Raw genomic sequence first — 14,369 nt, 5'->3', positions numbered from 1 at the left:
GACAACCTACGGAATGGGAGGAAATATTTGCAAATGACATGACTGACAAGGGCTTTATTTCCAAAATATACAGACAACTCATACAACTCAATAACAAAAAACCCCCCAAAAAACAAACAAACAAAAAAACAACGTACCAGAACATGGGCAGAAGACCTAAACAGACACTTCTCCAATAAAGACATGCAGGTGGCCAATAGGCACATGAAAAGATGCTCAGTATCACTAATTATCAGAGAGATGCAGATCAAAACTACAATGAGGTATCAGCTCTCACCAGTCAGAATGGCCATCATTAAAAAGTCCACAAATGATAAATGCTGGAGAGGGAGTGGAGAAAAGAGAACCTTCCTACACTGTTGGTGGGAATGTACTTTGGTGCAGCCACTATGGAAAACAGTACGGAGATTCCTTAAAAAACTAAAAATAGAGTTAACTATATGATCCAACAATCCCACTTGTGGGCATATATCCAGAGAAAAATCTAACTCAAAAAGATAACATGCACCCCAATGGTCAGAGCAGCACTATTTACAATAGCCAAGACATGGAAGCAACCTAAATGTCCATTGATAGATGACTGCATAAAGAAGATTGGTGTACACACACACACACACACACACGAATACTATTATCATAGAATGAAATAATGCCACTTGCAGCAACATGGATGGACCTAGAGATTATCATACTAAATGAAGTAAGTCAGAGGAAAACAAATATATATCACTTATATGTGGAATCTAAAAAAAATGACACAGATGAACTTATTTACTAAATAGACTCAGACACAGAAAACAAACTTATGGTTACCGGGGGGAAGTTGAGAGGAGGGCTAAAGTAGTTGGGATTTATGGATACAAACTACTATATGTGAAATAGATAAGCAGCAACAAGGTCCTACTGTACAGCACAGGGAACTATATTTAATACCTTATAATAACCTATAATGGAAAAGAATCTGGAAAAATACATATATAACCTAATCACTTTGCTGTACACCAGAAACTAACACAACATTGTAAATCAACTGCAATTTAAAAAAAGTGTACACCGGAAATGGACACAACATTGTAAACCAACTATAATTAAAGAAAAAAAAAGTATTCCAAGAAAGAAGAAAAAAAAAGTAAAGCCTTATTTGTAGCTCCTACATTGGTACTGACTAGTTACTCTTAGACTCACGGAGCCTGGGCTTTTCTGATGGTTCGTAGGTCCCTGAAGTGACCTCTGAGCAACCTGATTCGAACCTCTCCTTCCAGAAGCTTTCCAAGATGTTTTCCTGCTCCTCATTGATGCTCGGAGCCCAGAGGGGTTCAGTGATTTCTTCAAGGTCATGCCTAGCAAGAAGCAGAGCCAAGATTCAGATGCAGAAATGTCTGACTTTGAGATGATGGTCTTGTCACCACAGTCCCCTCTTCTGGGTGGGCTTGAGCTGGAGTCCCCAGTGGTGAAGAAGAGGGTGAGGTGGGTCCCCTCTGCCCAGCGACTGCCCTGCGGGCCTGGGAATGGACCACTAGGGGGAGCTCACCTTCACCCCCACCCTCACCCCCTGCCCAGGACGTGTGCTCACTTTCCAGGGAAGAATGTGACAGCCCAGCTGTCCAGTGTGCTGGTGCTTTGTACCGTCTCTCGTCCCCAGAACACCCTGTGAAGGCTGGGCTGTTGGACGCGGCCTGCACCTGCGCACACTGACTTCAGGAGTCTCAGCTGCTCAGTGGGCCGGCTGCGACGTGAACCTGTGCTTCCCCATGCCCTGCTGCTCGGGCCCGGCTGGGGTTCGGGGCATGAGCTGGGGACCCTCTGGCTGCTGGGCCTCTATTATGTGGCAGCCTCAGGAGCCGCTGGGCCTCCTCGCGGGCTGAGCCATCTCCCCACTGTGGCTCGGCCTCTGGGTGCCAAGCAGGGCATCTGGGATGCAGCCGAGTGGGGAGGCGGCGAGCCTGGCTGCCTGTTCACTCCCAGTCCAGTGCTCTTCCTCAGCCTTACTGTCTTTCACCTGGTGGGCGTGTGTCTTAGGAACCTGTCCTTGTGCTGAGAGATGTTCCTACACTGATTCTGCTCACAGTTTTCAGAGTCACTGAAACCGGCCAAATATGGTTCTATTTCTGGATCTGTTTGCCTTTGCAATGTGAGTGTAAACTGGTTTAGAATAGAAACTCCTTTTAACCTTGACAAGGACAAAAATAAAACGTGGCTGAGGGCAGCCTCTTGGACTCACTTCAGGGACTGAGACTGAGAGAGCTGTCTCGCCAGGGGGCGCTGGAGCCCCTGGGGCCGCCTGCTGCTCCCTAGAGAGGCTCCCGGGGCCAGCTGCAGCCACAGCTGTCATCCCATGTGTCCCCAAGGCCACGTGGTTCCCTCTGCTCTGGGCTCTAATGGCCATGGCACTTGGGGAACAAGAACAGAGGTGCTTAAGTGCAGCAGCCTGGCTGCAGGTCAGCGGGAGAGTGGTGCTTTCCCGGGAAAGGTCAATAAAGCGCTCTGGTGGTCTGGGGAGGTTGCTGGGAGCTCACCTGGACTGGTCACCCTGGGCAGCCTGGAACGCTGTCTGCAGCTCCGGGCCTTTGCGATGAGCTGGGGGCACCGCTGTGTGTTTATTCAGTGATTTCTGTAACAGGTTTTGCTAAAGGCGTTTGTTTAGGGAGGGAGGAGTGGGTAGCATCCGTTTGCCTTGTGGCCAAGAGCCCTTAATGGACTTGTCTCCCAGCGGTCAGCGCTGCTGCTCTGGGCTTTTAGGCCAGGCCATCTGGATGAGGCCTTTTCCCCTCTTAAGCTCGGTAAACTCTGCAGGCTGTTACAGATCCCTTTCCAGCTGTCCCCGGGGAGGCATGGCGAGTTCCGATCCGGTCAGAAGAGCAGCATCAGCGTCCTGGCAGGAGGTGGTGTGGGGGCTCTGTCTTAGAAATTGCCCTCTGAGAAGACACTACATTTGTACTGCTGCTTCTTGCGTCCAGAATCTCTGGAAAGAGAAGAGTGAAGTTAAAAGTAGTTTCCAGTTCAGAGGGAAGGTGGGGAGCCGGGCAGGTGATGACAGCAGTGGTGTCCAGATGTATTTAATGCCTTTTGTTTTTTTCTCTAAATGTCACTTTAAATTGTAGCCACATGACTACCACCTATTTAAAGTAATAATATTTATAATAACGATAGTAATACAACAACAGGAGAAAGCAAAGTGCTCCTCTCCTGGAGAACCCGGTGACTCTGTGGACCTGGCGATCCCAACCGTGCCGTGGGTACTGAGGAGGAGCTGCAGGGGTGGGGTTTGTCTCCAAGGCCCAGCTGTGGGACAGCGAGGGTCACCTTAAAGGCCAGCTGACTGGAGCCTCCACAGCTGCACGAGGCTGTCTGCACGTGACCTGGAGGGTTGGGCCTTCTGTGATGATGTCATCAGCCTGGGTGGGCTGTGTCTGCAGGACGACCATCCAGGCCTCTGGCACCTTCTTTAGCAAACACCCCTCGAGGGTGCCCAGGACTGGGGAGCAGCCTGCCTGAGTCTGGGGCTGGAGCTGATGGTAAAGTGAGTGAAGATGCTGGGCCGGGGCCGCCTCATTCCCAAAGTGGGGCCTGGAGGCAAGACAAGGCAGGAGGGTTTCTTGAGCTGTGGTGGTGACCCTGAGGAAAGGTCACTGAACCCCTGGCTTGAACGCGAATGTTGCCCTCTGGGGAGTTACTCAGAGGAGCAGCCTCTGCGGGACGTGCATGTCCCCGGACGGTGCACGTAGGATCCCTGCTCGGGCCCAGTGTGGGCTCTTGGGGTATCTGCCGTTGATGCTGGGGACTCAGGGTGGCCCTTCCCATGGTGATTGACCCTTCCCAGCTGATTCTGCCAGGTAGGTATGAGCACCCACTTCAGGCAAGGGAGCCGAGGCCGCGCGATGAGTGAGGTCACCTCCCTAGAGGCAGAGCCAGGCTCAGGCCCTTGCTGGGCCCCTGCCAGGCCGTCTTCTCTTATGGTGCGCCGGGTCTCTTTTCTCAGGTGACGATGCCGGGGGAGCCTGTGGACGTGGCGTGTGGTGTGGATCACATGGTGACTCTGGCCAGGTCATTCACCTGAACCTCCTCCCTGACCCGCTTGAGCCCAGCTCCGGCCTCAGGACCACTTGGACTGCTTAGCAGAGGTAGTTGCCAGGGCTCTGGATGGTGGCCGAGAGGGTCAGGGCCCTGCGTGCGGTGGGACGCTCTCCTGCAGCCTGGAGTGGCAGGAACGGCAGTCCTGGGATGTGGTCCCCTCTCCCCTGGAGGGCGAGTCATGCTGCCCGCACTGGGCCGAGGCCCGGGGCTGCGTGGCCCTGGCAGGGCGGGGGTGATTCGTTCACCTCGGCTGTCTCTGGGAACACAGGGCTGCTTCTGGTGTCCTGTCTGGGAACACAGGGCTGCTTCTGGTGTCCCATCTGGTCTTAGGAAAGCTTAGCTCTGACAGAGGCCATTTCGTTGTGTCTTAAAAGGTGGCCTGGCAGTGTTGAGGGCTCAGGAGAGCTCCTGCAGCCCTTGGGCACAGCAGCGCTCCCGGCTGGTGTCTGGGCAGCTGTGCTGGGCATTGGGTGGGCCCTGCCTGACTGAGGGAGCCGGCTGGCAACTGCCAGGGTTCCTTCAGGCCCCTGCCCCTCAGCCGTTTCTGGTCGGCGCCCCCAGCCCGCTTGCTGCCCGGACACCAGCCAGAATCCCCTGGACCCAGGTTCTCTCTGGAAGTGCCAGTGGGCGCCAGCCTGGTACCCTGTGGGCCCACGGCTGTCACCGGCCTCGTGACCATTCTTACTGCCTGGCTTAGAAGACTTGAGGGGCCCCCTCGGGAAGAAATGCTGAATTCTTGTGGGTCACGGACTTCAAACACACCTGCGAAAGCTTGGCTGGAGTGCCAGCCTCGGAGAAGAAAGATTCAGAAATGGTGGAAAACATTCATGTAACTTGTCTCTTTCTTTAAAAACATCTTTTAAAAGTCTCTTTTGGAATAAAGTCTATTTTTTGCCTTTTTACTTTTAAGAACTGACAAGGTATTTTTATTTTACCTGATCATTTAGAGGTTAGCTTTCAAAAATAAGGCTTTTAGTAAAGAAGCAACTAGAAGCCAGTGAAAAATACTTTAGAAGACAGTCCTGTCTGAAACTGTTTTCTGAAGAGTCAACTCCCACAGTTCATTTGGGAGAAAATGATGAAGTACAAAAGTAACTGGTAATCATGTCACAAACTAGGACCTCACTCAGTCTGCCTACATCCTCGGCCTTTTATTCATTCACTCAACAAACACTCATTGTGCTTACGTGCCAGGTACTGTTGATCACGCTGGGTCACATGCTGACAGAAGAATCCCTGTAAACAGGTCTCATGACGCTTACATTCGAGGAGGCAAAACAATAAACAAGCAAAATGCCACGCACGTGCGATGGCTGTGTGGGCAGTGGGGGGAAGTAAGTGGGAGAGGGGACGGGCGATGCTGGGGGGAGCTTGAAGTGGAGTGGACGCTGAGCACACGTCCTTGCTGTGACCTGAGGCAGCGGGGACCAGCCAGGCGGTGTCGGGGTGAGTGGCCCTGGCACCCCTCACCTGGGCTCCTGCCACCTCCACTTGTCAGGGGGTTGGGATTCTTCTGTTTATTGTAACAGGTTTTCCATAAACTTGAAGTAGAAATTGACAACTACCTGTCATTTACCTTCCTGCAGCTCCTAGTTGGGCGGGGTACCGAGTCACCCCAGCGGAGAGCAGTAATCTGTCCTCAGGCACACACCGTATAGCACGTGCTGATTTGCAGAGGGCAATGCCCTGAAGGGCTGGTCGGGGTCCCCCCGTGATGCTCAGAGATAGCAGGGGATGGTGGTGATGGAGGGTCTCTGTTGAAGGTGGGAATGGTGTTTAGCCTCCCCCTCAAGTGGCAGCCAAGACAGATCCAGCAACTGCCTGCACCTCAGACATGGCAGCCAGGGTACACTAAGGGATGTCCTCAGATTGCTCTTAAAATTCAGCATCTCCCAGCAGGGCCTGGTCTGCCCGGCCAGGTGGCGCAGCTGCGCCCTTTGTGGGTGACGGGTTCCTGGTCGGAGCGCATCTGCCAGGTCCTCTGCGCTCATGTCCCTTCACAGCTTTTGTCCCCTCAACCCCAGCCCCATGCTGAGAACCACGCAGGTGAGGGTCTGGCTGAGTGCCCAGCACTAACCTGGCATTGGGTGAAAACTCGGGCTGCGTCTGTGAAGATCTGTGCTGTTCTCCTGCGTTGCACCTGGTCCCAGCGCCTCCCCACCAGCCACGGGAGTGACTCAGACCGTCCTGAGGGCCCTTCTTCCTGTAGTCGCTGGATCAGAGCTGACCAGGTGCCTTGGCCTGTGTGGTGTGACGTACAGACACCTTCAGGCAGCCTTGGGGGCCGCACCCAGCACTGGCCCGGCTCTGTGAGACAGAGCCCCAGGGCCTGCCCGGCTCCGGAACTGTCCCCCAGGAGCTTATCCCCACCCCCAGGAACCCCACACCTGCCTTTCTCTCCCAGGAACCCATGCTGCACTGATTAAGAAATCCCAGCCTTTCTTTCATACATCCTTTGGAACTCAGCCTGGAGCATCAGCAGCCCAGATAAGGGTTGAGCTGGAGGCAATGTTTGGAGTCCTAAGCTGTACTTTTCTCACATCTGGGGCTACACTGAGATGTGTGCTCAGCAGTCACATTTAGAAGGATAAATCCAGATACTGTGGTCACCTTCTCAAACCAGGAGTCCACTGTCTTGCCAAGGAGGCCAACAGGTGGGATGTAGCGGGTGGGGGTGGGGACAGCCCATGGAGGAGCAGAGAATCTTGGTCTTCCTATTGCTCTGGTAGCCTGGTAGCAGCGGAGGTGCCAAGAGACCAGAGAGTAGAGCACATGAAGCCATGACCATCAGAAAATGGCCCTTTTGACAAACTGGACCTAATCAAACTTAAAACCTTTTGCACAGCAAAGGAGACCGGCAACAAAATGAAAAGACAGCCTACAGAATGGGAGAAAATATTGGCAAATGACGTGACTGACAAAGGCTTAATTTCCAAAATATACCAACAGCTCATACAACTCAATAACAACAACAACAACAAAAAACCCACCAAGCAACCCAGTCAAAAAATGGGCAGAAGAACTAAACAGACATTTCTCCAATAAAGACATACAGATGGCCAACAAACACATGAAATGATGCTCAATATCGCTAATCATCAGAGAAATGCAAATCAAAACCACAAAGAAGTGTCACCTCACACTGGTCAGAATGGCCATCATCAAAAAGTCTATGAATAATAAATACTGGGGAGGGTGTGGAGAAGAGGGAACCCTCCTGCTCTATTGGTGGGAATGTAAATTGTTGTAGCCACTATGGAGAACAGTATGGTGGTTCGTTAAAAAACTTAAAATAGACTTACCATATGATCCATCAGTCCCTCTCCTGGGTATCCAGAAAAACCAAAGACAATAATTTGAAAAGATACCTGCACCTCAGTGTCCATAGCAGCATTATTTACAATAGCCAAGGAAACAGCCCAAGGGCTCATCAACCGACAACTGGTTTAAGAAGATGTGGTATACGTGCTCCACGTGTATATATATATACAATGACATATTAGCCATAAAAAAGAGTGAAATACTCCCATTTGTAGCAACACGGAGGACCTAGAGATCATCATACTAAGTAAAGTAGGGCAGAGAAAGACAAATATTGTATATTACTTATATGTAGAACCTAAAAATAATGCAAATGAATCTATATGTAAAATAGACTCACCAACATAGAAAACAAACTCACGGTCACCAAAGGGGAAAGGGAGGAGGGAGGGATAAATTAGGACTGTGGGGTTAACAGATACACACTACTATATATAAAATAGATAAAGCTTTATGGTATAGCACAGAAGACTGTATTTGATATCTTACAATGGAAGAAAACCTGAATCACTTTGCTGTATACCTGAAACTAACACAGTGTTGTAAATCGACAATAATAATAATAATAAGAATAATAATAATAAAAAATAAATGCCCCACTTGAGCCCACCTTGGAGATGAAAACTGGCTGTAAGCTGTTCCATGGCTGCAGTTGACCCTTATCCCGGGGGGAGAAGCGGGGGTCTGAGTGGGTACACAGTCCTGAGCGCCTGCTGTGTGCCAGGACCTGCTGGGGCCGGGGATGCATGGTGAGAAGGATGCATCCACCCCAGCAGGTGCATCTGGGGGCTGCCTGCCCCAGATGAATGCAGGATGAGGCAGCTGCCCCACGGTGCAGCCAGAAGAGGCAGTGTCCTCCATGGGGGCTTTGGGATTCCTTTGGGCAGACTCGACGCCTTAACCCTGGCCTTCTCAACCTTGGCTGTGGAACAGAATCATCTGGGGACAGTTCTGTTTTTGACATACATTTTGCTTATTCATCAGTTGATGGACATTTGGGTTAGTTCCACTTTTTGACTATTGTGAATAACGCCAAAACATCCATGTACAAGTCTGACATTGGCCCAGCGTTTTATTTGTTTTGACCATCCCCACACAAGTATTTGGCTGGACGTGTTTTCAGTTTTCTTGGGTCAGTACATCAGAGTGGGATTGCTGGGTCTTTCAAAAGTTTCCACACCCACAGAAAGCAGGACACATAATTATTTTAAGCCTTAAGTTTTGAGGCAACTTGTTACACAGCATCGAGTAACTTAGAACGAGAGGGGCTGTATTAGAGCTATTTCCTTTCTCAGATTCTTGCTCGGCCTTCCCAGCTCCTGGCCCGTGTTCCCCCAGCCTCAGTACGGAGGATGGAGAGAGATGAGATGCAGCCCGGGTCAACACAGAATCAGGCAGACGTCAGCCAACATCGTTTTTTTCCTCCATTTTAATGAACACTTTACAAAGTACAAAATATACTGTTTTTTGGGGGGGAACATTAGGTACTTTTTTCTCTCTGTCATACAGTACATGAATCTCGAGGGTTTTGTATTTCTTCAAGAAAGAAAGAAAGCATGAGGACCCCAGGGTGCAGGGCTGCCCAGTTCTCCCCTCACCCAGACCTTGGGACAGGTGTAAGGTGTCACTTCTACTGCTGGTGACCCAGGGCATGCCGGGTGAGGGCGAGACCCAAGACGAGACCCTGGGCAGGGCAGAGACCCCTCTCAGCCCCACTGTGTATCCAGCATCCACTCAACCCCATCTCAGAATAACGGAAATGATTCTGGCAAAGAGCAAGAGGAGGGCCTGGGGTTTTGTTTGCTGTTAGCCAACCCTCCACCCCACCCCGTTTCAGAACCAACTTTGCCCAGATCTTCCTGGACCATTAACTGAACAGGTAAACTGAAGCAGTGGACAGGAAAATGCACTGCGCATGGCCTCTGTCTTGGGACCTGAATTTGGCCTGTTTTTCACTCCCCTGCCGTGTCCCACCTGTAGTCTCCCAACTTTGTTGGACGCTCTTCGTGGACAAACCCCAGTAGGCGAGGGGGCACTGATCCCCAGAATCTCTCCCTATAAATACTGTCTTCAGGATTGGCTCTTCCTGGAGTTGGCCCGGCAGGTCTAGACCTTGCAGGGGCACCTCTGCCCCCTCCCCAGAGCAGTTTTAACAAAGTCAAGGGGATGGGCGGTCCCGTGATAGAGGTCTGCCACCCCTACCCTTTCAACTGTACATGTGGCCCACGGGTAAGAATGTACCAAGGTCTCAAAATACTCAGTGAGCCAGTCCCTTAACTCTGATCTGGGCTCTGCTGCTCACATACATATTAGTGGGTGTTACAGCACACGCCCACACATGTGTGTGTGTATAAACAGAACACTGTCCTGACTCCCAGCACTGCCCACTGTCACAGCATCCTCCACCTTGAACCGAGAGCCACAATCCTCCTCCCCACCAGGCTGCCCACGGAAGCCACGGGCCAGGCTGAGCCTTCTACCTCCAGTCCAGGTCACAGATGGCGCCTTCAGCCCCAAGGACAGCAGGCTGCCTCAGTCAAGAACTCCTGTCCTGCTCCGCCCGAGAAAACAGACTTCCTAGGAGGGCATGGGTTTCAAAGCTGAAGCTCGCAGCCCACCCCGTGGCTTTCTCCCCGGGTTTAGGGAGAGAGTTAAGCTTGTCCTTTTGCTCCCTCTAATTTGAAAATGAAACAAAGAAAAGAGCTGGGATGGGCTCTGAGATGGAGGAAAAGGTATCTAGCTATACCAGGGCTCAGCTCCCCTCAGGGCAAGTCCCAGCCACTCTTCCCAAGCCCGCTCTCCGCCCTCTGCCCGGCTGACCACCGTCAGCCATTGTGGTCGTTCCCGTCCTACGTGGGTCTTTAAATAGAGGGCTACTCCCCACTCCAGACCTAGCACCTCCTTGGCACAATACAGGAAACCCGAAAAGCCAAAGCCCCTGGCTTTCCGCTAGGAGACCCCATCATCCTCCACCAAGCTCCACTCACCAAGCCAACCACCACCGCCACTTCTCGGCGGTCGTGACATTGGTGCCTGGGCTGCTCCCCAGCCCTGGCTTATGTGGGCACAGATACATTGGGGGTGCTTCCTACCTACCCCTCACCGTTTTCACTCAGGAAGTGGCATCAAAAAATCCCTCAGCCACAGGGCTGCTGTGCCATCACCTGGGAGGTTCCCAAGGTCCCCTCTCTTAGCTGGGTCTGGGAAGAGCCCAGACCCAGAGGCTCAGAATGGTGGCCCAGGGTGGATGGGAACTGTGGCCAGAGGGGCTAGTGGGTGGGCAGGTTCATTTGTGATTATCAGGCAAATGGTACCCTTGGCTTGGGGTAGTGGCCTGACCTTTCCCACCTTCCCAAAGCCTCCTCTCCTGACCTCCATGGCATCCTCTGTCACCTCAGAGGGGACAAGCCCCAAATGACCAGGCATCCTCTAGATACCACATTGGTCACCAAGGAAATGTTGCCTTAATGGGAGGCCCCATCAGCCAGCTCTGGGCCACCCCCACTCCCTCCTTTCCCACCGGGGGCCTGTGGCCTTGAGCTGGTGGGAGGGGAGAATGCTGGTGCCTGGGGGGTTCTGGACCCTGAATCCTGGGAGGTCTGCGCACCTCTCGTGCTCAGATGTGTGCCCTGGGCTGAGGGCAGTGGTGTGGGCACCGCCCTACTCTGTGCTGGCTCAGGCCTGGGGCTGAAGGAGAAAGGGGGTTTCTTAGGAACCAGGGGAGCCCGCAGTGAGGGTCGAACCAAAGGGGCAGATTTCTGTAACTGGGGGCGGGGGCGAAGAGGGTGTCCACGGCTCCCCGCCTTCCTCCCTCTCCCCACTCTGTAGTGTGTAGTGATGGGGCGATCGAGGGGCAAGGGCAGCGTTCAGATGGTTTGAGCTTTCTTACTAGGGAATAGCACAGAAGCAAAAGACACACCTGGAACCCAGGTGGCAGCTCCAGGGCTGCCTGCTCACCCCCCAAACACAGCCAAGAGTGCCCAGCCCAGCAGGGTGTGCTCCTCAGACTGCCTCTGTGGGTCTGGAGACCCGGCAACCGCTGGAAATGGCTGGGGGCAGTCAGCCACCGGGAAAACCGTTCACTTTCCCCAGATGGCTGGAGATCAAACCCCTGACCACGCTGACCCCAAGGACGTGCTGGCCTCCGCACACGGCTGGGGGGCAGAGGATGGGGAAGAGAGGGAGTGGGTTTCCCGGATGTCGGCTCCTGCCCCGTTGGCTGGATACACACCTGTGCAGCGGGGAGAGCCGAGTCCTTGCACCAGCCCCTCCTGGAAACGTCAAGGGCATCCACCCACTTCTCAGAGAGGCAGGGCCTGTCCCCAGGATGACACCTGGGAAACGAACCTGAGCTTTCTACCTTGCAGGTGAAAGAAACCAGGTGAGCCATCAGTGATCAAGGGTGCGGGGAGCAGACCTGGACGGAAACCCAGAGGGTGACCGTCCAGCTGACCCAGGTCTTCAGGTCGAGAGGACTGGCAAGGGGGCCGTTCTGTTCCAAAGCAAGAAATTCCAACTGCTCCTCCCTCCGTGCTGCTGTCCCCCAATAAAACAAGGGTGTCTGGGGGCCTTGGTGGTAGAAATGGGGGGGTGGGGTGGGAAGGAGCCAAATCCTACTTTCAAGGGAGACTCGGGGAGGAGAGGGTAGGGACCCTCAACACGCACCCCGGGGCTCAGTTCCTGGGCTGCTGGTTTAGTTTTTCTCAAGTCAGGGCCGAGGCCGCCAGTCGGCTTCTCTAATAATCGTATTGCCTGTATACTTGAATTAAAAATATATGGTGGCTCAAAATGTGCCTGTGTGCATGGCAGACACAGCGGGGCACGCCCACACACACGCGCACGGACACACAGTGGAGTCTGTGTCCACGTACTGCGCACACACCCGTGCACGCGCTCTCACGCTATATATTAACATATATTGCTCAAGTATATATGCTATTTACAGTATATATCTATATCAACATAAAACACAGGTATTTATATGTGTGTACAATATACGTCCTAGGGGGTCTGGGGCACACGTTTCTGGGGGGCACGGGGCCGACACTGGCTCGGCGGGAGGAGAGGCGGGGAGGGGACACGGTGAGGGGAGCCGACGGGAGGGGGTCTGGAGAGACGCGCCACGGAAAAATCAAGGCCTTCCAAGGACACAAAGGGGACTCGGGGCCTGAAGGGCCACCCCCATTTTGGAACCAGCAAAGTATTGACACGTTTTGGTTGTTTTGGAGTTTTGTGCAAAATGAGTCAACTTAAAAAAAAGAAAAGTGGGTTCCGAATCAGTGCTGGAGCCCTGAATGCCTGCAAGGACCTAGATGCACAGCTCCCCCACCTGGTGGGCTTGCAGGGCTCAGAGGGTCCCACGCGGCTCGCATGTCACCAGGCCAAGAGAAGGTCCCTTCTCCGAGCACACACGTCAGCTGCTGCCCGAGCGCCGAGGAGGGCCCCTCAGGTCCTGCTCGCTTGGAAAGCCCTTCCAGCTGGGGAGGAGGCACGGGAGTCACCCCATTGTCCATGGGGGCTGGCCTGCCACCTGGCTTTCCACCTCCTTGTGGCCCTCAGGGCCCCTCAGATGCTCAGAACGACTCTGCCTGGGCACCTGTCCGTGGGACTGGCTGGGCAGCCCTGTGTAGGGGGCCCTGGGGACCTGTCTCATAGCAGACCTCTGCTCCCAGCTCCCTGCCGCAGAGGCCCCCGAGGCAGCTCCAGCTCCCTGTGCCCGAGCCCGGCCCCACAGGGTGCCAGCCAAGCAATGTCAAGCTCTGGGCCCCCAGCGGCCTCAGAGGGCCCTGTCCCCTGAGGCTGCTGCCGCCCGCAGCCTGGGTGCAAACACATTAAATAAGAAACTAAAATAAGGTACGGCTTTCGCTATTAAGGCTCAGATAAGCTGCCTCCTAGGTCGTGTACTCATGAACGCCACGGTCCCTGGACTGAGAGACAGGTGGGCAGGTGAGTTGGGGGCAGAGGCCTTCTGTGTTTCCCCCAAAAGTGGGGTGGGAGCGGGGGGAGTGGGCAGGATGATGGGGGAGCCCTGTGCTGGTCTAGTCAGCTGCTGGGGAGGTGGGGGTGACCTAAGAAACCCCAGGCCCCGAATGCTGGGGATGTCCCCACTTGGGGGAACCGAGGCTCTGCCTGCCCAAGAAGGAAAGGCAGAGGGGGTAGGAGCTTGTGCCCCAGGCTGGGGGGGTGTCTCCCGGGAACCCCCTCCCCCAGGCCTGAGTGCTTGTGATGGGGTCTGGACAGGGCCCCCTTGGCAGTCTTGCTGGGAGTCAGGGCACAGGCCCTGCGGTTGGCAGGCAAGGTGGCTGGCGTTCCCTCCCTCAACTCAAGTCCCCACCCGAGCTCCCTCGGAGCCTCGCCAGCACAGGACCAGAGGGCCGCCCACTGGCCTCCACTCTGCAGGAACAAGGGAACCAGAGACCAGCGACCACAGCGTGGTCTCACGAGGGCCTACCGGGCTCCGTGAACTCAGCCCCGCTCAGCCAGCCCCCCAGGATGACACAAGAATCGGTACCCTAGTGTCTTGTAGAAGGCGCCAGCTTCCTTCGGCGTCTGCCCCAAGCTGTGGGCAAGGTTGGATGGGGAGGTGGGTCAGCTCACAAGCTCCCTGGGCCTCAGACATCATTTTCTGGGGCAGGGGTGGGAGGAGAAGGTGCAGTGTTCTCTGGAGGGTCTGGGGGCTCCAGGAAGGCAGGAGGGCAAGGGGAGACCTTGGCATGGGCCTCAGGCCTAAGGGAAGGGTCAGCCGTTGGAGGTGTCTCCCAGAGGCCCCTGCTTTGGGGTCCCCGGGGCTGATTTTCCAGTCTGTTGAGAAATACTGCATGAAGAGTCTTCGGGGTGGGGCCGGGCCCAGGCCTGGGGGGCGGCCGGAGGGGAGCGGAGCAGGCCCTCCTAATGCTTCTCTGCTTGGCTGACTTTCAGGGCGCTGATGACACCGTTGATGTTCTCTTCTGGTACCTGCAGGGGCGGGAGGGAGT

At 54.2% G+C, this 14,369-nt stretch overlaps 2 protein-coding genes across 6 annotated transcripts in view; one reads left to right on the top strand and one right to left on the bottom strand.

Annotated features, from left to right (window-relative positions):
- Positions 1-14,369, top strand: part of RCC1L (RCC1 like) — a 49,172-nt gene that overhangs the window by 32,951 nt on the left and 1,852 nt on the right. For 3 of the 5 annotated variants that reach the window (XM_032459499.1, XM_032459500.1, XM_032459497.1), the window contains exon 11: positions 3,980-4,983. The exons of 1 other annotated variant lie outside the window; for it this stretch is intronic. In XM_032459499.1, coding sequence (XP_032315390.1) covers positions 3,980-4,057 — 78 coding nt within the window. In that variant the 3' untranslated portion in view covers positions 4,058-4,983. Of the gene's footprint in view, positions 1-3,979; positions 4,984-14,369 lie in introns of those variants that run through there. One more of the 5 variants, XR_004312515.1, reaches the window with a different exon arrangement.
- Positions 8,807-14,369, bottom strand: part of CASTOR2 (cytosolic arginine sensor for mTORC1 subunit 2) — a 51,284-nt gene continuing 45,721 nt past the window's right edge. Inside the window, exon 9 of the mRNA XM_032459501.1 lies at positions 8,807-14,349. Within this exon, the coding sequence (XP_032315392.1) occupies positions 14,284-14,349 (66 nt within the window). The 3' untranslated portion in view covers positions 8,807-14,283. The remainder of the gene's footprint in view (positions 14,350-14,369) is intronic.

This window comes from Camelus ferus, chromosome 18, assembly GCF_009834535.1.
Source record: "Camelus ferus isolate YT-003-E chromosome 18, BCGSAC_Cfer_1.0, whole genome shotgun sequence".
In the NCBI taxonomy this organism is placed as follows: Eukaryota; Metazoa; Chordata; class Mammalia; order Artiodactyla; family Camelidae; genus Camelus; species Camelus ferus.
Note: the sequence above shows the minus strand (reverse complement) of the source record. Positions and strands in the feature narration are given on the sequence as shown.